The 23,656-nt window shown below is 36.6% G+C and overlaps 1 protein-coding gene across 5 annotated transcripts in view; it reads left to right on the top strand.

Moving 5' to 3' along the window:
- CPLANE1 (ciliogenesis and planar polarity effector complex subunit 1) overlaps positions 1 to 23,656 on the top strand; it is a 59,657-nt gene that overhangs the window by 4,220 nt on the left and 31,781 nt on the right. For all 5 annotated transcript variants that reach the window (XR_012621665.1, XM_074812739.1, XM_074812737.1 and 2 more), the window contains exons 7-25: positions 910 to 1,066; positions 1,848 to 1,951; positions 2,113 to 2,295; positions 3,540 to 3,789; positions 4,852 to 5,004; positions 5,890 to 6,647; positions 8,864 to 9,048; positions 10,596 to 10,676; positions 11,539 to 11,703; positions 12,413 to 12,586; positions 16,004 to 16,232; positions 16,471 to 16,604; positions 18,634 to 18,851; positions 19,161 to 19,325; positions 20,381 to 20,519; positions 20,904 to 21,013; positions 22,150 to 22,311; positions 22,470 to 22,578; positions 22,953 to 23,259. Coding sequence is in view for 4 of the 5 variants with exons in the window: in XM_074812739.1 (XP_074668840.1) it covers positions 910 to 1,066; positions 1,848 to 1,951; positions 2,113 to 2,295; positions 3,540 to 3,789; positions 4,852 to 5,004; positions 5,890 to 6,647; positions 8,864 to 9,048; positions 10,596 to 10,676; positions 11,539 to 11,703; positions 12,413 to 12,586; positions 16,004 to 16,232; positions 16,471 to 16,604; positions 18,634 to 18,851; positions 19,161 to 19,325; positions 20,381 to 20,519; positions 20,904 to 21,013; positions 22,150 to 22,311; positions 22,470 to 22,578; positions 22,953 to 23,259 (3,783 nt within the window). In the remaining variant the exon portion in view is untranslated. The remainder of the gene's footprint in view (positions 1 to 909; positions 1,067 to 1,847; positions 1,952 to 2,112; positions 2,296 to 3,539; positions 3,790 to 4,851; positions 5,005 to 5,889; positions 6,648 to 8,863; positions 9,049 to 10,595; positions 10,677 to 11,538; positions 11,704 to 12,412; positions 12,587 to 16,003; positions 16,233 to 16,470; positions 16,605 to 18,633; positions 18,852 to 19,160; positions 19,326 to 20,380; positions 20,520 to 20,903; positions 21,014 to 22,149; positions 22,312 to 22,469; positions 22,579 to 22,952; positions 23,260 to 23,656) is intronic.

Genomic DNA, 23,656 nt, shown 5'->3' with positions numbered 1-23,656 from the left:
GGTACAATTGCTTTTGTTAAGTTATGCTAATTTAGTAATGATCCTCCTTGCCTTATGAAGTGGCATCACTCTTTGCTCAGTTTGTCAGTAGCATGGTAATGCCTTTCTGGTAATCGAAAAAATGAAATAGAGCATAACGTTGCCAGTGTAGAAGTGTGCATATATATACTGTAGTACTTGCAGCCTGAAATTGTAACTGGATTTCTCAGGCGTGTTACTCACAATTTATGCCAACTATTGCTCAGTTTCATTGCTTACTATTGTTTAATTCATTTTTTTCATGTTAATGCTTTATTTTTTGGTCTGTTAGGTGTCATGTTTCCAAATGGAATCTTTCTTGTGTTTTCTGTCACGTTTTGAATCTTTTCGGATCATAGAATGGTTTGGGTTGGAAGGGACCTGTAAAGATCGTCTAGTCCAACCCTCCCCTGCCACGGGCAGGAACAACTCACTAGATCAGGTTGCTAGAAGCCCAGTCCAACCTGACTGAGCACTTCCAGTGATGGGGCATCCACAAATTCTTTGTTCAGAGCAGCATACTGTTGATAGATTTTAATTTTTGAATTCTGAGTATTCCTGTGTTGGATGATGTTACACTGTTCCTGACTAAAACATAAGTGCCTTAATTATATGGTATGCATCTGTATTTATTTGCGTGTTCTGTACATATAGCCCCTGTTTATGTCCCATAAAAATAATTCTCAGTGACAAGACATAATTTTTAAACTTATGTAAATACAAAATATTTTTCATTTGTAAGGTTTTTGAAGAAAATAGATTTGTTTTTTCTGTATTGTTCATGCTCTATGTGTTTTTTTTGTCTTGGATGGTTTTTTACTACGTATGAATCATCCCATTCGGCATTAACTAATTAACCTTTTGGTTTTGTTTCCTTTTTTTGGTATTCAGTTCTTTGCCATACCAGATACACTGGGTACAGCAGACTTGTTCTCTTGTTGATTTGGTTCCTCAGTGTGTGTCTGTAAAGTCAAGAGGAGCCTTGATATGTGCATTTGCAAGAGATGGACTTCTACTTGCAGTAGCTGTTAATCAAACTGACCCACAGGTATGAGTGATAGACAGTATGTCATTTAAGCTAATATTTCAGTTTGAATGAAGTGGTAACAAGGATTTAATAATGTTTTTTCAGCATTCTTACTGATACATGTGATTATATTCACATTGATAGCCATAGCTAAAAAATTCTGCCACAACTTGTAATTTTTTGAATGCTGTTCAGTTAAGAAGTCCATGTAAGCTCATGTCATTTCTAATCTCTTAACAAGTAAAATAATAAATAAATGAACTTCAGTTCCTGCATGGTATCTGCAAAGATTCTGGATGATTCTCAATCAGGCCTCAGCCTAACATGTATTGGAGGTTATGTTCCTACTTCATAACTTCATTACTTCTAACAACTCAGAGGCCAAATCTTCATGTAGTTTTTAGTGCTAGTGGTGACAGGGAATATGGACAGGTTTATTTAGTGTACCAGGATGCGATGATGCAGTCCTTCAAAGCTCCAGTTGTTATTCACCAACAAGACTGGAGAAGAGTGATCTTTTTATTATTTTGAGTGTCTTAGAAAAAGTTACGTTAAAAAGAATATTGAATTATATATTGAGTATATAATAATCTAATTATTTTTCAAATGTAGAAGTGGGCATAGAAATTAATAAATACTCTAAATAGTAGTAAATACTGAAGTACAGTGTCACTTTCATGTGTAATAATGTTTCCAGTACTTCAAATGTAATGCATAACTTGCTGATAGAAACTGTTTTTTACAGTAATGACACTTTGGTACAAATATTTATGTTTTCTTTATAATTACTTTTTCTTTCTAGGCAACTCAGATTTTGTTTTTAAACACACTGAATTTTCTGACTGTTTCGGGTAGCCTTAAAGGTTGTAGTTGCAAGAACAGCATGGTCCCATCCAAGTTTGTTAGGTCAGTAATTGATGTTTTTGCTGCTGTTGTGGATTTTTCGGTTTTGTGTGGTGGTTTTAAGTGTTTTGCTTAATTTTTTTTGGTTTGTTTTTTTTTTTTAACTGTCCTAACCTTTTGATACATAAGTTTGACAGAAAAATATTTTTTCCTGCCCAATTTAGATCTTACTGGGTTGGTGATATGAGTTGGACTCCTGATAGCCTTTTCTTGGCTTGCATGTTAAAACGTGGATCTTTGATTTTATTGACATGTATGGGTGAATTGCTGACCTTGATTACTTCTGGCTGCTCTGTAGAATTTGGACCTGCAGAGTTTATTCCATTTCATCCACTAATAACATACAGGTAAAGGGGTTTGAAAATGTATGTATGTTTTTGTCATATGATCGTTTCTTACTTTCTAACATAATTTTACAATTTTACATGAAATTCATCTTTCAAATTCACTCTTTTGCTTTTCATGTGTGTTCTCAATATCTGTTTCTCATTCATAGTTCTATTTCTTATAATGGGTTTGTTGTAATGAAAATTGGCATTGTGACAGTGTAAGTATGCATTAAGTAATTTGTTTTTTTGAAAGTGTTTTGATTTAATAGTAATTAAAAATTAAAGTGACAGAAGTACTATAAATGTAGATTTATTTTAATCTAGCAGTGTTTCTCTGCTATTTAATTTTACCTGTAGAACTTTATATCACATTTCCATATCAAATCTTGTAAATAACATACTTGCATGTAAAATCCTATTAATTTGAGTGACTAAAGCCAGATAGTGTGTAAATGTAACATCTCATGAAAACATTCAAAGCATTCTAGTACCTTTTTACACTGTCTGGTTGAAAAATCAGATACTAAAATATATTAACATAATTTAATTATGGTTATTTATGCATGTATGCAGCTACTTTGTTTTCAAATAATCAACTAACTTTCAAACTATTAAAAAATAAATAAAAAACCCCAGTAATTTTACAATTATTTCAAAGCATTGTAGGGCTAGTATTAGAGTACATGCACAACGCAGCTTTCTGGAACTCAGTAAGGAGTGATTTCTTTATAAGAAAAGACTTTGTAAGATCTCTTTTGCAACAGAAGACCTGTGTGTTGATATGAAATATTTCTGTTGAGTGTCTGAACTGAGTCTGAAATAGTAAGATGTAGACCTTGAGGGATTTTTTTGGTTTTCATAATGACTTTATTAGAAGCTTCTTAGAATTTCATGTTCAAGCACTTGGCATACACAATAAGACCTAGATAAGAAAGTGTGATACAGGAATTTAAAGTCAAATTCTGGAAAAATACATGTAATACTTATTAATGAAATAATAAAAGAATATTGAAAGCTGGTTTTATTTTTACCTAAATTTAAAAAGTTGCAACTACAGCAAAATCCTGGCACCTTGCAGGCATAAATAGTGTTAGTCAGAGTGGTCATCCTGCAAAAATTCAGATACTTCCTTAGAATTCTGAATGGACCTGTTGGGACAGTAGTGTGAGTGGTGTTAAATGTTCTTAAGTTATTTTTTCTCTATTCTGTTGATGATTATTACATATGATAGTTGCTGATTTTTTTATGTATCTTTATTTTAGACAGCAGCACTCTTTCTGTCAAGACTCTAGTCAGTCTCTTGGTTCTTCAGCTTCTGAAAGTGACCTTATGAGACAGAGATTCTCTGTTGCTTCACATTCAAGATTACCGTACCTTATCGTCTCTGATGGATACATGATAACTGTGCTCAGATTTCCTAACAACCTTTCACCGTCAGGATTTATAAGATCTCTTTTGCTTGATTCAACCCAACGTCTTGAAAATATCCGTCAGAATCTACTGAACTCCAAGGTAAGGTTATGAATTATTTTGTAGGCTTTAAGTAAAAAGCTTCATGTGTATAAATGTCTGATTTTTAAACTGAGTGGCTCAATTTAGTTTACTGTGATATTTATATAAATTCCTTCGAATTATAAAGTTGTTTTGATAATACTGTTGTTCTGGAAAACAATGTATACACAGATTTCTCTGAAATTTTATTCCTTTGATGTCTGGGTGACATTCCAGTAAAATGTAGTAAAGGGGACAGTTTTAACTGCCACTATGTATTCTTTCTGGAACTGTAAAAGAAATTGGGATTTCTGTATCTATAGAGTTGGTTCAGAGCATTGACAGGAATTAGGCTACTCTGACCAGCTCATCCTTTCGGAACGATGCAGAAAGGATTCTGTAAAATCTCTCTATTTTAGGCTACTGCTGTTTTAGAGCAGTCAGCAACAGTCCTGATGGTGCTCTGTAACATGTCCACTACGTCCTGAGTTGAGGTTGTCAATTAAAGCTTGCTTAAAGCATTTTTGTTTATTTTTCTGTCACTTCTAAATTGAGCTAAGTCTGTGAGAAGGGAAACCTTTGAAAGAAGAGGTCCTGCAACTGTTGCCAACCACATAAGATATAATATAGTAAGTTCAGAATTTTTGCAGATGGAGTATAACTTTTCTTCCAGTTCAGTTTGTATTTTTGATTTTTGGAGTAGTGAGTTATGATGGTGTTCATGCATAAGCTAGAAGAGTGGGCAAGAATTTGGGGATTTTAAGAGATGTATTCCTAATAAGAATGCAGGAAAGCCCTACGTGCTGGCAAACTTGTAGGATCATTTCAGGGATCAAGAAAGCAGATTCTTGCAGCATGAAGCAAAGTAAAATTGTCTGGTGCTGAGAAAATTCTGCATTCCTGAAGCATGTTCAAATGATAGTTTCTATGCAGCATATGCCTGCTGACCTGTTCTCCCCTTCTGTCTGGGACTTTTAAACTGAAGCTTTTTACAGAAGGTACCAGTTTCCTTGTTTTGTATAGAAAGTGTCTGGTTTGATCTTGCTAGAGAAAAATGTTTTGTGTTATTGTTATTTCTTTTAGTCTAAAGGGAGACATCTGTGTTTACGATCGCTGTTGTCTTTAAAAGCTAGTCTTTTACAACATGCTCAAAACCAAAGTTCCATCTTTTCCACCATTCCGAAGTTCCTGGAAGAGGGTACAACAGAAATGAGTGAGAAAACCATGGATTTACTGGTACTTAATAGCATTTTTCCACTTAAAATTATGCAAATGATTTAGTTTTGAAGTATTCTAAATGTAAAGAATAAATTTTTTTCAAATAATACAGGTATACTTGCTCTTATTAGGTATATTTTAAAGTAATTCAATATTGGTTAAATTCTCATTTTCTTTATAGGTTCCAGGAATATAGTTATTTTTCTCAACTGATACCTGATTTTTATTTTCAAACATCTTATTTCTTTCAGCAGTGCATTAACTTTTTGAAAAATACGTACTAACCTACATATATGTCACTTTATTGTAGTTTAATACTTTAGCTTCACTTTATAATCAAATGTAATATTACAGTAGTAAATATACTGGGGCTGTAAAGTATATTAATAAGAAGTACAGTATCCTTATTAAAGAAGATACCCTGATTTTTAGAGGATTCTTCCATCAATTCCAAAATTTGTACAACTTTTGGAAGAATGGCTCTGTGATTAAAGTTACTGGGTAGTTTTTCCTAACTCCATTTCATGCTTTTGGTTTTTGATTTGTTCTTTGAAGTTTTTGAGCTTTTGTTGAATGGCACTTACATCTTACAAGTAGCTGGCAAAAACTCTTCCTCATTCTCTGGGCTTAATAAAAGATACGGTTTCACTTTCGGTTGTATTTACAGTGTAATATTTTGTTGTTGTTGTTAAGTATTAAATTTCTGTCTACACAACTATTCCAAATAGCTACATTTAGTTTGAGATCTGGATGAAACTGCTGTGAATTAAACTTATTAGCAATTAAGAAAGTTAATTAAGCATAAAGATTTTGTTTGTGAGACTGACTGGTGATTTCTTGAAGACTATGCTCTCTCTCAACAGACTGGAATTAAACTTTTTTTTTTCTAATTGTCTGATTTAGGATTATGAAGAAGAATCAGATGACAAAAAGCAGTTTTGCAATAGCCCTTCCAGCTTCTGTAGCCAAAGAATACATTCATTTGTTGGTAAAGCTGATGAAGGCCACTTAGAATTTGCATCAATGTTTGATACTATCCATGCAAAAGACAATACTGAAGAGAAAGATAAATTATCAGTGGAACTACATACCATTCAGAAAAACCTCCTTGCTGCATGGCAGATAGGTATTTCAAAAAATGTGGAAGAGAAAGATACTTTGCTGAATTACACAGTGAACTGCATTATCCATTTTTTCAACATTCTTCAGTTTGTGAAATGTTCATTGCTAAACCAGGATGCATCTTTAAACAAGTCTGTGAAGAATACTCACTGGATGCGTTCTGTGCTAAGCTATTTTCAGCAGTGTTTAACTGTCTTGTACTGGCATTCAAGAGCCAGTCTGACTGGGCATGTGACAAAGATGACATTACAAACTTTAAAACTGATGCTTATACAGCAACAAGATCAGTTGTTCTCAAAAAACCTTTTGGCATGCTTCTGTCTTTTGAAAATGGTTTCTCACACTCTAAGTAGCATGTGCATACTACAGTATGAGAATTTTTTTGCATCTCCTCATGGTAATCTCATGGAACTGGACTCCCTCACTGTGCCTATTTTCCTAGTTCTTGATGAGAATACTCCTCAGCAATTCAGCTCACTGAAATCTCTGCTTAGAGAGCCTCCTCAAGCAGTAAACCATGATGCAAAAACAGAAAAAAGGTATGAATAACCTGTGCATGGGGAAAAAAAATACGGGACAACCAGGTGATGGGGCAGGTCCTGCTTAACTAACCTGATCTCTTCCTGTGACAAGGAGAGCCGCCTGGATGAGGGAGAGGCTGTGGTTGTTGTCTGCCTAGACTTTAGTAAAGCTTTGGCACCATTTCCCACAGCATTCTCCTGGAGAAACTGGCTGCTTCTGGCTTGGACAGGCGTACGCTTCGCTCGGTACTAAACTGTCTGGATGGGTGGGCCCAGAGAGTGGTGGTGAATGGAGTTAAATCCATTTGGTGGCTGGTCAGAAGTGGTGTTCCCCAGGGCTCAGTATTGGGGCCAGTTCTGTTCAATAGCTTTAGATCTGCATGATCAAGTCACCCTCAGTAAATTTGCAGATGACACCAAGTTGGGTGGGAGTGTTGATCTGCTCGAGGGTAGGGAGGCTCTGCAGAGAGACCTGGACAGGCTGGAGCGATGGGCTAAGGCTGACTATGAGATTCAGCAAGGCTTAGTGCTGGGTCCTGCACTTGGGTCACAACAAGCCTGCAAAAAAGGAGGCTGAGAGGCGACCTTATTGCTGTCTACAACTACCTGAGAGGAGGTTGTAGTGAGGTGGGTGTTGGTCTCTTCTCCCAAGTAACAAGTGATAGGACAAGAAGAAGTGGCCTCAAGCTGCACCAAGGAAAGTTTAGGTTGGATATTAGGAAAAGTTTCTTCGCTGAAAGGGTTTCCCTGGAACAGGCTGCCCAGAGAACTGGAGTCACCATCCCTGGGGGTATTTAAAAGATGGTAGATGTGATACATTCAGGACATGGTTTGGACTTGATGATCTTAAAGGTCTTTTCCAATCTAAATGATTCTGTGATTCTTTATGTTGGAACAGCAATTTTATTTTTCAGTTATACAGTAATTACAACATTCTCTGGTTTCTTTTCTGTGTTACACTCTACAGAAAAGCATGATAATCTATTAAAGCATGCAGATTAGGGCTCAGACCTATAGTTCAATATAGTTCATTTATGGTGACTTAACTAATTACTGCCAGTCAGTTCAGAGATAATTGGTGGGTTAACAGCTCACACCAGGTCTGGGAGTGCAGCATTGATCCATGTGCTGCAGCTTAAGAAACTTTTACTGTCCATTCCCCTCCTTTCTCTAAACTATGGAGCTAAGAGGCTGCTCATACACAGTATATCTACAACGTCAGTTTAGTCAGCAAAGTTTGCACTTGATGATGCGTATGGTGTTGCGGTGTAACAAGAAAAACCCCAGTGTGTAGAAACTTATTAAGCTATCAGAGCTATTTCTTCTTTGAATATATACACATAAACTTGAAAGATGCTTAAACTGAAGTGTGCTATCCAACTATTGGGAAGATGTATCATCACTGGAGTATTTCTCTGCTGCAGAACTAAAATTAATCCAAGGGTGTTAATCATATGAGCAAGCTGTTCCAGAGATTTACAGCCTAAGAAGCATTATAACTCACAAATTTATTCTTAGTACAGTAAAGTGCATTTCTTCAATAAGCTTAAAGTATAGTACTGTGTTCATTGCAAATTTCAGTTGTCTCTACAAAGATAATCCACGTTTTAATTAAATGTGCTCCAGGTACTGAGCAGTGTGCATATGACTGACTCTGTATGTATTAATAATCGAAGCAGTAGTGCTAGAGAAGAAGATACAGATGTGTTGCAGTTCTGTGTGAACTTTTTCAAGTCCCTGGCAATGTATATTTGCTTGTATCAGCAAGTTTATTAAATCTCTGAGCTGATACATCTAATAGTACTGTGCTGGGCAGCAGGGACTTGGCAGCAACTGCTCTGCAGTATTTTGTTTCCCTGTCTTTGCTTTTCTGTGTTATGCTTTCATGGTGTTTTTAATCAGTTTTGTCTATAGAGACACTGATACATGTTGTGAGATTTATCTAGGTTATTTCATTTCCCCATAGTTTTGATAACAAGGGATTAATTTTGGGTGCATTTGGGTGCTTGAAGTAGATTGCTATGTTTACGCAAATTCAGAATAATCAGTGTTTGTTGGTCAAAAAAGCAAAAACCAAGGCAAAAAGTGTTTTATTTCTTTCCCCGTCATTGAAGTAAAGAAAATAGCTAACATAAAATATAATTTAGTTTTCAGATACATAATGCAAAATATAAGAAAGTAAGAAATCTGTGTTAACTTCTGATTTTCATAGTACTATACTTCTTGAACTACAGGTTGATCGTACTGTGGCAATTACTGTATAAGAAAGTGGTTTGGTATCAGATGCAACTGAACAGAAAAGTGAGCAAGAATGCAGAAGAAGAGTCTGTTGTCTCATCGCTTTTAAGTCATATACAAGCAACCCTCCAATCTTCAGGAGCGACCTTAGAAAAACATTTGAAGATTAATTCTGTATCTGGTTAGTACTTTGGAACAAACTAAAAATGTTAGGTAGTTGCATGGTAAAAAAGTTAGTAGGGAGACTTTTCTGATCAGAACTCCCTTGATGTCCCAGTACACCTGTAGATCGTATTATAATCTTTAGAGCTTGTTGAGCTAAATAAAAGACTATATTGACTTCAGTTTGCTTTGAATCATGTCCTAGAGAATCTGAACACAGGATCTGAATTCTCATTTTATTTGTACTGTGTTATTTCCTCTGAAGTGGATGGGCATCACAGTGCGTTTCTTACTGGATTTCTGTGTAGAAATCGTGTTCGCTCCATGTAATCACTGTGGACATGAGCATGTTGTGTACATGAATGTAGACAGCCACCACTAAGCACCTAATTTAGTATAACCTAATGTAATAGACTTAACCTAGCATATTAATCTAATGTAATAGACTTAACCTAGCATATTTATTTTGCAAACAGTATGTTTCTGGCTAATTTCGTACACATTACTGTCCTATGCTCTACCTTCCTTTCCCCTTCCACACTAATAAGCCCAGCTTCCCAATTATGTCTCTCACCACAATTCTGTTTCCTCTCCATATTCTTGAACTCTCTCCTTTAATGATACTTCTATCTTCTCTTCCTACATCACTCCGTACAATACATTAGCTCTTTCATGTCTCTCTCACTCATCCTGACAATACATGCAACTTCCCACCCTTCCTTTCTGCCCATTCCTTATGTTCTTTGTTTACATTCAGTTTGCCAAATAGCCATGGCACAGTTTATGGATGAGCTAGAGTAATGTATATGCTGATGGGCCAGGCAATACCTGAACTGGCTAGCTGCTGGTAAGCAGGCTAGAGTGGCAAATTTGTCCTTGTCTTTTCTTCTATGGTAGCACTATTTTTTTTTTTTTCCTCATTCTCCTTTGCCCAGGAGCTGTGCTCTTTTACAGTTACGTTTCTGTCAAAATATGTAGAAATTCACCAATGGATTAAAAATTGGAATGGGAATAGAGGTGGAGAAGTGACATTTAGAAATATGAAATGTGTAACAGTCCATAGACCTATTGTTTGAAAGTGCTTTTACACTGAAAAAGAATCTATATGTTCAGCTTGCTAAATAATTTTACAACTGCTTTTTACAATGAAAAAACACCTTCCACATCATAGGAAATATGAAAACAGATAAGAGAAAATGCTTTTACTCATTAATAAACTAGTGTGGGTTTTGAATACTGAAGTTTCTAACTATAGTTAACACTTATAACCTTGTGTAATCTTAAATAACTTAATTACTGAAAACCTTGTAGGAGTGATTATAACCTGAATTGATTATTTCATTTAAAAGTGATTTAGCAATTAAAAGGTGGGAAGGGGTATTCAAAGTAATTTTCTCTTAGATGCTCAAAACTTAAATTTAGCTCTGAGAATAGAAATTTGCTGGAGACTGACATATTTTACTCTGCTTTTCATAAATCTGTAATATTGAAGTAAGTGCATATGTATTTGCACATGTAAACCAACTATGCAGAGCTTTTAATTTGTTATGTATGTGACTTTTATAGGAGAGGAGAAGTTCCTTTTAGGCTCATACAGAGAATCTGTGGACATTTGGAAGAGATCTCTTCGTGAAATCAAGGCAAAAGGTAAGGGATAAAATCTTTTTTTTGTGGGGTGGAGGGAGTAAATTGTATAATCTTTATGTAGTTATTTGTGACTCTCTGTTTGCCCTTCAGAAAAAGGGAGAAAGACACATAAAGGATGCATATTTGAAATGAAGCTGGGATTTGAGTAGAGACCAGTCAAAAGCTGAGTCTGATTGCCCCCTGAGAAAATTCCATGCATTTCTATTCAGAGTTTTCTCGTGATTATGAAGTAGTTGGTAAAGAAAAGCTCTAGGTATATTTCTGAGCAGGAAAGAGACAATGAAAAACAGGTGAAGAAAAATCAATTCCTTTAGTAGCTATAAAATCTAAAGACTTAGTGTTTGGGAAGTAACGAAACAAAATAATTTGTGGTAAGAGTTTATTTACGAGCTGATTTGAAATAGGTATTCCAGAGTCTCTTCCCAAGGATCATGAGAAAATTTTTTTGCTGGTTATTGTGATGAGATTATCATGCAGAAAGTATTCAGGATATTGGAAGCTTGGTGGATGTCTAAGCAGTTTCACTGTTCGGGCATCCCTTCTTTGAAGGCTAGGCTCCCTTGAGCTCTCCTGGTTTTGTCTCTGTCTTAACAATTATACACTGTATTGTTTTGAAATCTGCCAGATCTCTGGAAGTAAAACTTGTGGATGAGCATTAACTCACTAGTAACTTAGAGACTGTAGGAGGATCATGTATCCTGAAATAGCTGCTGCTGATTTCTGCTTCTTCTTACAATATATGTTTACATAGCTATGTTTCTGGAGACAGAGGAACTAGTACTTTCAAACTGATGTGTCTGGTTTTGTGTTTATTGTTTCTTTTCCAACTGGACTTCAGCGCTTTTTTTATCTTTCAATGCAGGAGGAAAAAGAACATGTTTTCTTCAGACTAGATACTATCTTGCAATATTATTTTGCCACCTGTATCAGTACAACTTGTGTGAGGCTCAGGGACTCTGTGATCATCTGGTAGGAGAGATTCTAAGGCGATCACAGCTCTCAGTGAGTCCGATGGAAAAATTTTCTGGTATGTTTATATTGCGTAAAAGTATAATAAGGTATATTGATACTGTTTGAATAATGTATCTAACTTCTGTGCCATCACATGCACGCACTTGACTGCATGCTTTTCTCTTTACACTGGGCTCAAGTCTGCTTTTGGTGACTTTAAAGATCTTTTTCCCATCCTCAGATGTTTTTAGGTGCATTTGTTGGAGTGTTTAGACAACTTTCAATGTATAATTAATTGTGAAAGCATGGCCTGTTAAATGTTCTTAGATTCAAAGCTGCTCAAAGAAAGACTTTGGATGAAAAAAATAGGGGCGAAATGATGTGATTTCTTTTTAACATTTTTTTTTATGATACAACATGATAAAATAGTGGATTTTAGATTGATTACCAGTCCTAAATTGGCAGTGGGATTTTTTTGCAGATGCTTGTAACTTTTTTTCTATTAAGTCAGAGCATGAAATCTAAATTTCCAAATTTAAACAGGTTTTTTTTGACTCAGCACTGATAGAAATTTAGACACTAGAGGTCTATTTAATATTAATGTAATGTATAATTAGTGTGAAAGATTAAGCTCTGTAAGTCCTGAAAGCTTGTTATGAAATTAAGTAATACCATAGTTTGCTTGTTTTAAAAAAATGTTTTATCAGCTGTGATTAAGCAATTTTAGCATTCAAATTTAAAATAGTTTTCCTCATAATGTTTTAATTTTATATCTGTTTTTTTAGATACCAAGTATGTTCAGCATGAACTATGGATGGTAACAGATGTTCATACTGAAACTGCTATGGCTGTGATTCGATCCATGGCACGATTCATGGCCGCTTATTTCACAAATCAGCTGCTCTATATCTTTCCCCCACATAATGTTGACATCCTGCATCCACTTCACATGGAACAAGGTATTTTCTCTAAAAGCAGTTTAATTTTCTGTGCTTAACTCTTACTATACTTTACATGTATATCAATGCTGTCTGTTATGCTTTAACTTGGTGATTTATAGTTTCAGCACCATTAACTCAAAAGATAAAATAACTTGTTTTCCAGATATTTTTGTTGAGGGGTGTGTTTGTGTGTGGGATTAATGTTTTGCATCACTTGATTATTGAAAATGTTTTTGGTAATTAAAGTTAATAGTTGATGTGTGCAATTGAATTATGTCATCCATAGAATAGAATCACAGAATCATTTAGGTTGGAAAAGACCTTTAAGATCATCAAATCCAACTGTTAACCTAGCACTGCCAAACCTACCACTAAACCATGTCCCTAAGTGCCACATCTACATATCTTTTAAAAACCTACAGGGTTGGTGACTGCACCACTTCCCTGGGCAGCCTGTTGCAGTGCTTGACAACCCTTTCGGTGAAGAAATTTTTCCTACTATCAAACCTAAACCTCACTTGGCATAGCTTGGGGCTGTTTCCTCTTGTCCTATCACTTGTTACTTGGGAGAAGAGACTGACACCCACCTTGCTACAATCTCCTTCCAGGTAGTTGTAGAGAGCAATAAGGTCTCCCCTCAGCCTCCTTTCCTCCAGGCTAAGCAACCCCAGTTCCCACAGCTGCTCCTGGTAAGACTTGTGCTCTAGACCTTCACGAGCTTTGTTGCTCTTCTCTGGACATGCTGCAGCACCTCAGTGTCTTTCTTGTAGCGCAGGGCCCAAAACTGAATACAGTATTTGAGGTGCAGCCTCACCAGTGTTGAGTACAGGGGGATGATCACTTCCCTAGTCCTGCTGGCCACACTGTTTCTCATACAAGCCGGGGTGCTGTTGGCCTTCTTGGACACGTGAGCACACTGCCAGTTCACATTCAGCTGACCAACACCCCCAGGTGGTTTTCTGCTGGACAGCTTTCCAGCCACTCTTCCACAAGCCTGTAGCGTTGCATGGGATTGTTGTGACCTAGGTGCAGGACTTGGTACTGAGCCTTGTTGAACCTTGTACAGTTGGCCTTGGCCCATCGCTCCAGCCTGTCCAGATCCCTCTGAGGAGCCTTCCCTACCCTCAAGCAGATCAACACTTCTGCCCAACTTGGTGTCATCTGCAAACTTACTGAGGGTGACTCGATCCCCTCATGCAGATCACTGATAAAGCTATTGAACAGAACTGGCCCCAATACTGAGCCCTGGGGAACACCACTTCTGACCAGCCACCAAATGGATTTAACTCCATTCACCACCACTCTCTGGGCCCACCCATCCAGACAGTTTAGCACTGAGCGAAGCGTACGCCTGTCCAAGCCAGGAGCAGCCAGTTTCTCCAGGAGAATGCTGTGGGAAATGGTGCCAAAGCTTTACTAAAGTCTAGGCAAACAATAACCACAGCCTTTCCCTCATCCATTAAGCAACTCACCTTGTCACAGGAAGAGATCAGGTTAGTTAAGCAGGACCTGCTTTTCATACACCCATGCTGACTGGGCCGCATCAACTGGTTGTCCTGTACGTGCCATGTGATGGCACTCAAGGTGGAGATTCTCCTTAACCCTCCTTTTTTTGTTAATGTATTTATACAAAAATTTTTTATGGACTTTTATAGCAGTAGCCATATTAAGTTCTAGCTTGGCTTCGGCCCTTGCAATTTTCTCCCTGCATAACCTCATGACATCCTTGTAGTCCTCCAGAGTTGCCTTCCTCTTCTTCCAGAGGTCATAAATTCTCTTCTTTTCTTTTTTCTGAGTTCCAGACAGAGCTCTCTGTTCAGCCAGGCCAGTGGTCTTACCTGCTGGTGATGTCTTTTGGCACATAGGGAAGGCCTGCTCTTGCACTTTTAAGATTTTATTGTTGAAGAATGTCCAGCCTTCCTGGACTTCTTTGCTCCTCAGGACTGCCTCCCTTTTTTTCCCATGCTTTGAGGTTAGTGATCTAAATCTGATATTCCAGTGAAAGGATGCTGTATTTTTTTCACCTGAATTAGACAATATTAGAATTTCATGGTTCTTGCACTAATTTTGCCTAAAGATATGGCTCTGAATTATTTTGATCCTCCCAAAAGTGCAAGAAAAGCAGTGCTTATCAAATAGTTGGATTGGGTCTGTGATATGTTATGACCCAAATTGAAAAAAGCCAGGGGAAAGCTTTTTTTGCTTATTTGACAGTTAAGCTCTTGGAAGCCAAAATGCTTCAGACACTGTATCATCAGAACAAGTGGGAATGTCAAGTTAGTTTGTTGTTGAACCCAAGTAGTACTTGCTAGTTTAAGTCCTGTTTTTCAGCATTTTTCTGAGAATTAGTATTTATCACAGTGGGTGGTTTATCTCTTTTTTCCAAGAGATTCTGTTTAAAGGTTTCCCTTGTTAGGAAAATTTTGATTACAGAGTTAATTTTTCAAAGTGATATAGTGTCCAAAGGAATGAAGAGTTATTTGGAAGCACTACAAGTATTCTACTAGTAAGTTGATATTGTAAAGCCGGATACTTCTCTACAATATTAACTTACTTTTATTGATTAGATTTTCTGCAGTGTAGTAGAATACGTTGACTATTCTTAATATTTCTGTACTACAACATGCATTTGCATATATTTCTTCATGGTCTTTTGGATGTTTTAATTAGACAACTTTCCAGATAAAGCCTACAAAATAAGATCTGATTTTAATACTTGCATTAGCCAAATGTCCATGTACATGGTGAGACAGTCTTGAAAAAATGCATTGCACAAGCTGGTTTAGTGTGAATATTTCCCTAAATAATGTCATTGACTCAACAGTAAACGGAAACTGTGAGAGAAGCAAATAGTTCCTTAGAGTTAATGTTGATCAGCACTTCTCTAGGAAAACCAGGAAGCAAAACCTTGGAAAACAAATCCAACCCTCAAGAAACAATGAGATACTAAATTTGTCTTCAGTTTGTCTAGATACACTCTCTTAAAATAATGTCCTGTTCTTTCTCGAAAATGCATTGTAGCTTCCTGTCTTCTGCAGTATGCAGCACAGTGAGTACAAACAACATGGGTACACTAGGAAAACTCAGAATTTCCATTTATCTCCATTTACCCCTTGGAATATCCTAAGTGTATGTAGCATACCTGCAAATGTTCCATCAGTGTGATTAAATCTTTTAAGTAAGAACAACACGCAAGTTTTGCATATGCTTATATATCCACATCATTAAGCAGAAAAATAGCCTGCTCTCTGACCAGTTATATCATAGCATGAGTTGCATTTGCCTGCTGTAGATAAACCCCATGGTGTGCCTCTAATAAAGAGCAATTGTACACTGAAATGAATCCAAAAGAAAGGTGAACATATGAATTCTAAATTATTTGTCTGATAGCATGCAGATTTATTTAAACTTTAAAATGTGTTTTTTGTGTCACAGTCTTATCTTCTCGTATTATTCCGCTGCAACACTGTTTGGTTACCAGAGCCGTCAGGAACCAGAACCTTTCATCTGTATGGACGGCTGAATATGCTCTTGATTTGTTCTTTATTGGTGGACTCATTCCAGAAGCTGTGTGGTTAACACACAGACTTGGGGACTGGAAACTGTCTGTTTCAATTGGTGTAGCCTACCAGCTGTATTGTCAGAACTCTGATGACTTCTCAAGGTAAATTTGAGCTTGGAATTAGTATACTGTATTTTGATATTAAAGTTGTTTACATGAAGTTTATTGTAAAAAGACATATCCTTTGCCTCAAAAATTTATATTCCCAGGCTCCTAGTAGGTGCAGGACCTAACATGTTAAGATCAGTTATTTTGTCTTAGTTATTCATTTAACAGAGCTTCATTAGATTATCTGTGGGTTTTACTTTGTTATTAATGAAGTTTCTTGTTATACCTTCAGATTGAAAAACACAGAGTGTCACCTGCCATTAAGCTTATCACCAATGCAGACTTTTCAGGAAAAGTTACAATCTCTGTTAGGAGAGCCAGTTACTTCTGAAACATCAGGATGTATTAAATACAAGCAGTTTACAGGTACATAAAATTATAAATAGTTGTGTCTATTTTTCATGTTATTTCACTACATATTCTGTGTTACACACTGTCTTGAAAAGAAACAATTGCCTCATCTTCTCCAATGTGTGTATTACTGTTACAACGTATTCAAATACTTCAGTTTTATAGGGGCTTGTGTTCTGGCTTTGATCATTTCAGAAATGGACCATATTATCAATCTTGTCTTCTTTGTGTGTATCAGCCAAAACCTTATTTGACTATATTTGAGATTAACTTCAGTTTGCAAGAAAACTGAGTCTTCATTAGAACAAACAAAAAAAATGCCCTGAAGCGTATGTGAATGTATTTAACAGTATGGAAAGCATTGTCATACTTAAACTTAGTTACACAGTGATGTTTAATTTTTGAATTTCCTTCCTGTTAAAGGAGGAGGGTGGTGGTATCTCATAGCCTGACAGCTCCATGCTCTCAGGTCCAACAGCTAGCAAGGCTGAGAATGTGCTCCCAGCAGGCACATACACAAACACACATACACAACACCTGTATGCAGTTGGCCACACAGATCAACACCTACAGACATGCTCAGCACTTGCACAAACAGCACCAACAATTCCATGCCGTTTCCCTCTCTTGCTGGTTTGATTGAAGGTCTGCATATACATAGCTGTATATACAATGTGGATCCCTCCAGTAGCTGGGCTTAGACCAGTACCTGAGTCTCCCAAGTTGCTGGTGCCTGTATATATGATCCTCCAAAGCCAGCTCCACTCCATTGTCTGGTACAGACCCACTCTCCCCTCATGTGTTATTCAGGTTCCCCCACCTGCTGTTGTCTCAGTGCTCCTTTGTATGTGTATATAGGAGCTTTTTTGTCACATAATCTAACGACACTATACTGCTGAAATTTCCCCAGTTAGCTAGATCAACCTGTCCTTGTTTACGTTTTGCAGAAAGTTTACTGGCACAATATCTATTCAATACTCTTTTTGTGTATTTGGAAACCCCATTTCAAGTTCCTGTCAGCAGGTGGATGATAATTTATCTAAGCCATATCCCAAACACTGTGTAGATTCTTCTTTTGTACTCATTTCCAAGGATTTCACTTCAGACATGCTGCTGTGTGTAACATGCTGTATATAACAGTATGTAAGTATGATAGGTAGAGAAAAGATTTGGCAGCACATACTTCAAGACACGCATGAGGAGTAGAAATGGAAATAGAGCAGTATAATATGCGAATTTCAGGAGCCAATTAATGATGTATGTTAAAGGTCCTGCTACTTCTGTGAGATGAGGAAAAAATGTAATAATATTTAAAAGAGATCAAACAAATACATTTCTATTTCCTTGATCATCATGCTGTGGTGGTTTAGTCCCTGCCGGGGTCTGAGACCACGCGGCTGCTGCCCCTCCTCCACAAAGGGAGTGAAATACAAAGCCCCAAGACTGAAATAAGGAAAGGTTTAATACAACAGTGCAATAGCAACACAACAACCAACAACAATAACAATAACAGTAACAGTGATAGCAATGAAGAGAGCAGAATAGCTACCAAATACAGCAGTGGGCAGCACGATGTACAAAACCACGAGTGCACCGCGCTCCCGCGCCAGGAAAATGTGACCTGCCGGGATGTGACTCTGCATGGTATCTGAATAACCCGGCTAGAGCTCCCCCCCCCACTGCTGGGGAAACCCAACCCTATCCTGGTTAAACCAGGACATGTGCTCACTGATAAAGGAGTTGTTACAGTTTATGCCTGCTTGGTGAGAATGATTTGCCAGAATTTTGGGCCAAGGAAATGCATGTCTGAAAAGTTCAGTTCTCTATCTAGAAAGGCAATAGCTTCCCCTGTAATGTGCCAAAACTAAATAACTGAATACTGATTTCAAATGTGAGAGATCTTACCTTAAAGCAAGTAGATGTGATGTATACACTATAATAGACAAATGCAAATTCTAAGAATGTAGGCTTGTAATTTCAGAATGAAGGCCATGTATTAACTGAGTCAATTAATTTGTGTGTTTCTGTGCTTAATAATTTACAGATCCCATTGAAGAGGAAGATGCAAATGTTCTTTATAGTTCAATACAGGAACTACTGAAAGCAGCTGTTATGGCAGATGCTGATATTCTCTCAGAGACAATTCAGCTTTTGATGAATTCTGCCAAGGATCTTAGCAGGAAATTGCATGGTTTAGTTCCAGATGGGCTTTATCTTCCAGCACCACCATTATACTGTCCTCAGCCAGCTTCTCTCAGTGAAGTAAGCATGCATGATAGAAGTTTATTGGGTCTTTGTTTGAAGGTATTTATGAAATAATCATGATCTTCACTCTGGTTCCTTTCAGCGCATTTTTCTGTCTGCTTTTTCCATGTCCATTCATTTACTTAAGGAACATCATAGTGATAAGAAAGTATGTGTGCCTCTGTGCTTTTTTCATAAAGGATATATGCTCTAAAGAAGAAGGGAAATATTCTTAGGAGCAGAAACAGTGGTTAGGTCAGATTCCTTATTGTGTATGTCCTTTCTAATTTTGGGGCTTGTTTTTCTCTTGGAATTTTCATTTTTTAGGAAGACTGCAATGACATTCTCTTAAAAATTGAGAGACAAAGTCGTCACAAAGTGTCAGGAGTTCTCCAGCGGATTATCTTGCTCTTCCGGGCTGCTCATTGTTCCTACCCTGCAGCACAGTGGTATATTGCACAACTGAAGTGGGCAAGAAAAGTTATGCAAAAAGTAAGCATTTAATTTGGGTTTTTGTTAACTTGATTATCAGTCATAAATATTATTGACAAGCTTGCAGTTGCATTGCAGGAGCATTCAGTCTCATCTGGACTTTGATGTCATGTTTTTTGCATGTTGTCTTCTAGTTTTACACTCCATATTCTTTTCAGAAACCAGAACTTAAAGATACAGGGTATCTGCTTCATAAAGTGTCTTCTAATGTGTTTCTATACCCACTTGGTAACATGCAAACTAGTTTCTTTCAAATGGAGAAAAAAATAAGCTGATTTTAATTGGGAGTTACAGCTGTTAACTGGAAGTGTGTTCCATATCACTTAAGGTTGAATATATATGCTCACTTCAGGTAAAATGACCATCCTAGTGCACAGAGCACAGGACTTACAAGATCTCATTCTACTCATGCGCATTTTGTTTGCACAGAATATATTAATTAAAAAATGTTGTGTAAACTCGGCCTTTTCTAGGGTCATTGTTACACAGCCACTTAAAGAGGCTTGAGTTGCTAGAGAAGGGGGTGTATGTAACTGTCTGCCTTCCCTCAACTCCCCTGTACCAGCATTCATGCAGTGATCTAGATCAGGAGCTGGTCTGACTGACAAATACTTCCCTGTTTGCTCACTGCATGGTCAGATGCTTAGTGCTGGCATGGGGATGTGATGAGAAGTACCAGCTGAAATGGGAGGGAAAACTAGTCTGTCCTGGTTGACAGCAGCCTGGCCTGTGTTGGATTACACTGGTTTCTTAGTTGTGATCTTAGTTCTTCTTATACTTTGTTTCTCTTGTATTTCATGGTAATCATGAGTATCATGAGTACCATGCAAACAAAAGCATTTTTTCTGCTATAGCTCATCCTAAACATATTTCTTTAAATGAATTTTCAGAATACTGATTTGAAGAAAATGTAAAGTAAGCTTACAGGAATTTTATTTATCTTGGCAGTACACTGCTAGTAACTGAGAGGCTGTACATTTAGTGGTGATGCATGTAAAACTTGTAACTGAGTTTTATTTCTATTTTGATTATTTCTTTATTTTTACTATTTATAGATACGACAGAAAGCATCTCTTCCTTTGCTGAGTCCATTCCCAGAGACTTTGCTTCGTTACTGCAATTTCCGCACTGTTTTCTGCAGACGTACATCTTCTGGAGACCATCAGTTTGATGATATTACCTGTAAAATTTTAGGTCTGTATGCATTAAAGTAGAATAATTTAGAGCTGGAAAAAAGAACACAAGTGAGAATCCACAGGTGCAAAGAAACTCTTACTAGCTTGAAATAGTATACTGCAGTGTGTGCAGAAACATGGTCCCTTTTCAGCTTTTCTGTTAGTTATCAAAACTCTTAATCTGAAAGCTACTGTTCTGGATTGTTGTGAAGTGAAAGAACATGAACACAGTTGAATTTAAGGGCTTAGCTGCAGAGCAGTATTGAAAACTCAAGAATGAGTAATTTTTTTCTTTGACTACTGTTAAGATAATGTTAATTCCTTTCTTCTAGCTAAACATCTCAAGCTGGTTTATTTCATTCATTTAAGTAGAATCTGACCATTTTGCATGCTTGTGTCGTAGGTTGGTTCAGAGAGCTATGTGCGTTGTGTTGGATGTTTCATGTTCGTGAAAGATTATCTGACAATTGTAGGCGGTACCAAACCGCAAGGGAAAATAATAGCAATCAGAAGGTAATTATATTACTAATATAGTAAAGATATATTTTAATTGCATAATGCTGTAATAAGAATTGTAAAGGTCTGCTGTAAATTTCTGTTAGAACTTTTATTTGCTTAATAGGACAAAATTAACACAGTATTATACTGTGCAGTAAGTATTTGATGCTACAGAATAGTGTTGTCCGTGTGAACTGCATCTTTCTAATAGTATTTCTGTTGAGCTTTTGCTTGATATTTAACTCAGATAATTGAAGAGATTCTGCCAGAAGAGCAGTAATTTCTACACTTGTTGTCTAGCTAAATATTTGCTACTTTTTTTTTCATGAGATTAAGATACTTCAGGTGTTTCCTGACTTCAGAAATAATAATGGCAAATATTAAAATTTAATCATATTTTCTCTACTTACACTCTCAATTGATGTCAGAGGTCAAAGAAGAAAAAGAAAGAAACTACTAGCATGATATTTGTCATATGTTCTGTACCAGTACAGATGTTGATTTTTGTCCTATCTAGTCTGGCGACTCAGCTGTCTTTAGCAAAGGTTGCCTCCTTTTTAAAACAAGTCCAAAATTTCTCTTCAACAGAAGAATCAAGCTTCAAATAAATGGGATGTCTCTGTTTCAAATAGTAGAATATTCCGTGAATATTTTTCTGTGCTTTGTGCAACCATGACAAAAGGGATAGAAAGCACTGACTGTTTCAAAATAAACTGATCCATCGTAGAAGCCTCTTGTCTGTCTTAAATATCTTGGTTCCAAGAAATAATTTATGATACCTCAAGTTACAGTTTACTCCACCTTGTAATGCAGTATATTTAATCAGTTATGGCTAGGTTAGTCATATCCTCAAGTTTTACTCTAAATGACTGTGAAAAGACTCTTCAGCAGAGTATTAATGGAATCATTTCCTAAAATAGTTTAAAAAAAGGTGTTGGGGGTTTTTTTTAATGTTCTGTAAGTTCTGGTCCATTGCAACCTCGATCTGTCTCCCAGAGACAGATTGTATTGTATACTTCCCTGTTTGGCCATTACTTTCTTATTTTCTATTGACCAGGGAAGAATCATTAGAATTTGCAATGTATCAGTAATTCAGCTGAAATATATTGTTTATATCAATTAATGTTTCTATAGCAAGGGTGTTTTTTTAGGATCTGAAGAAGGATGAATATGATGCCTCCACAGTTGAGCATTGTCTGAAAGCAGTGGAGTGGGCTTGTCGAATGCTTCCTTTCTGCAGGTTCTTGAATGTTGAAGAGTTAGTTCAAGATGTTATTTTGAGTCTGCTTGGAGAATTGCCACCAGTGAAAAAGGTAAAAGACATTAAAGCTAGAATAAAAGCAATAATGATTATCACAAATATTTCTTCTTGTAAAAGCTACTGGATAGACTTTCTGGTGGTGTAAATTCTGTTGGAAAATATACCTTACTTATAAGTTAGCTACTCAAAAAAATACTTCATTTCGTGCAGGTGGCAGATATTTTTGTAAAAGCATTTCCTAATCCAGAAGATGTAAGAGTTCCACTAAGAGATAAATATCATGGACTTCAGCAGCGACTCAGACAGAGTACTGTTAAAGGTGATGTGAATCCTCTTTTAGAAAATATTAAACCAACTTTCTTCTTACCCTGCTTATTAATTAACTTGTGACAATACCTTCTTTCATACCCCGTGTAAAACAATTATTATAGTTTTCAGTTAGACAACTTTCAGAGCATTTTGTGGCAAATTCTGTATTTTCTTTCTGTGTGTATGTATGATATGTCTGTACCAATAACAATATCATGACTTCCAAGTTGATGTTGTTTCTTCACTTTATCCCATTTTCTGTCTGTATTTCTAAATGGCTATATTTTATGATGATTCAAAGTTCATTCATGTCTCAATTTGAGAGAATAATTGAAAACTGAGAAGTTTACATTTAAAATCTCTTGGTTTTCTTTCTTTCAGTAGGTCCTGAAGATGAAGAAATGATGTCTGTTGTTATCCAGGCTACTGAAAAAGCGAGGATGAAGGCCTTGAGACTTGTGATAAGGAACATAGGCCCCATAGAAACTAATATTTGGGAGCCAGCAGAAGAGGGAGTAGCAGATGATGAACAACACTGTTATGACAAATTCTCATCAGGCACTAGTCTAAGCAGAAGCACACTTACTGATTTTGGGAATCCTCAGGTATATAGTGATGCTGACACACCAGATAACCTTTCTGAGGATTTGTTTACTGAAGAAACAAGAGCTCAAATGCCTTTACTCCAAAGGTATGAAAAAATTTACAGCAGAAAGCTTTCTATTTAAATGTAAAAGAAAAAAAAAGTTGTCTCTTACTGTTCAAGTAATCTTTTCAGCAAACAGGATGTCACTTTGTGTAATTTATCAAGTGAAGAATTACAAATTTACCAAATCTTAGAACTGCCAATGTTATATCAGTTACTGTATGACTAATGTGTTGTTGAAGTGTAAATAATTATCAGCTATGAACACCTTCATACATGATACTGCTGAGTTGCTGTTCATGTAAAAACTATGGATTATGCACTTGATTAAATTGCCATCTTAATGTTGTATTAATGTAAATTTGGGTTTGTTGGTTTCTCATTTTTAACAACAGAAAAAGAAAAGGAACTAATGTTGCATTTATTTTTTCATGTAATTCTT

This window comes from Strix aluco, chromosome Z, assembly GCF_031877795.1.
Source record: "Strix aluco isolate bStrAlu1 chromosome Z, bStrAlu1.hap1, whole genome shotgun sequence".
In the NCBI taxonomy this organism is placed as follows: domain Eukaryota; kingdom Metazoa; phylum Chordata; class Aves; order Strigiformes; family Strigidae; genus Strix; species Strix aluco.
The sequence above is the reverse complement of the archived record's forward strand: the minus strand, read 5'-3'. Positions and strand labels throughout refer to the sequence as shown.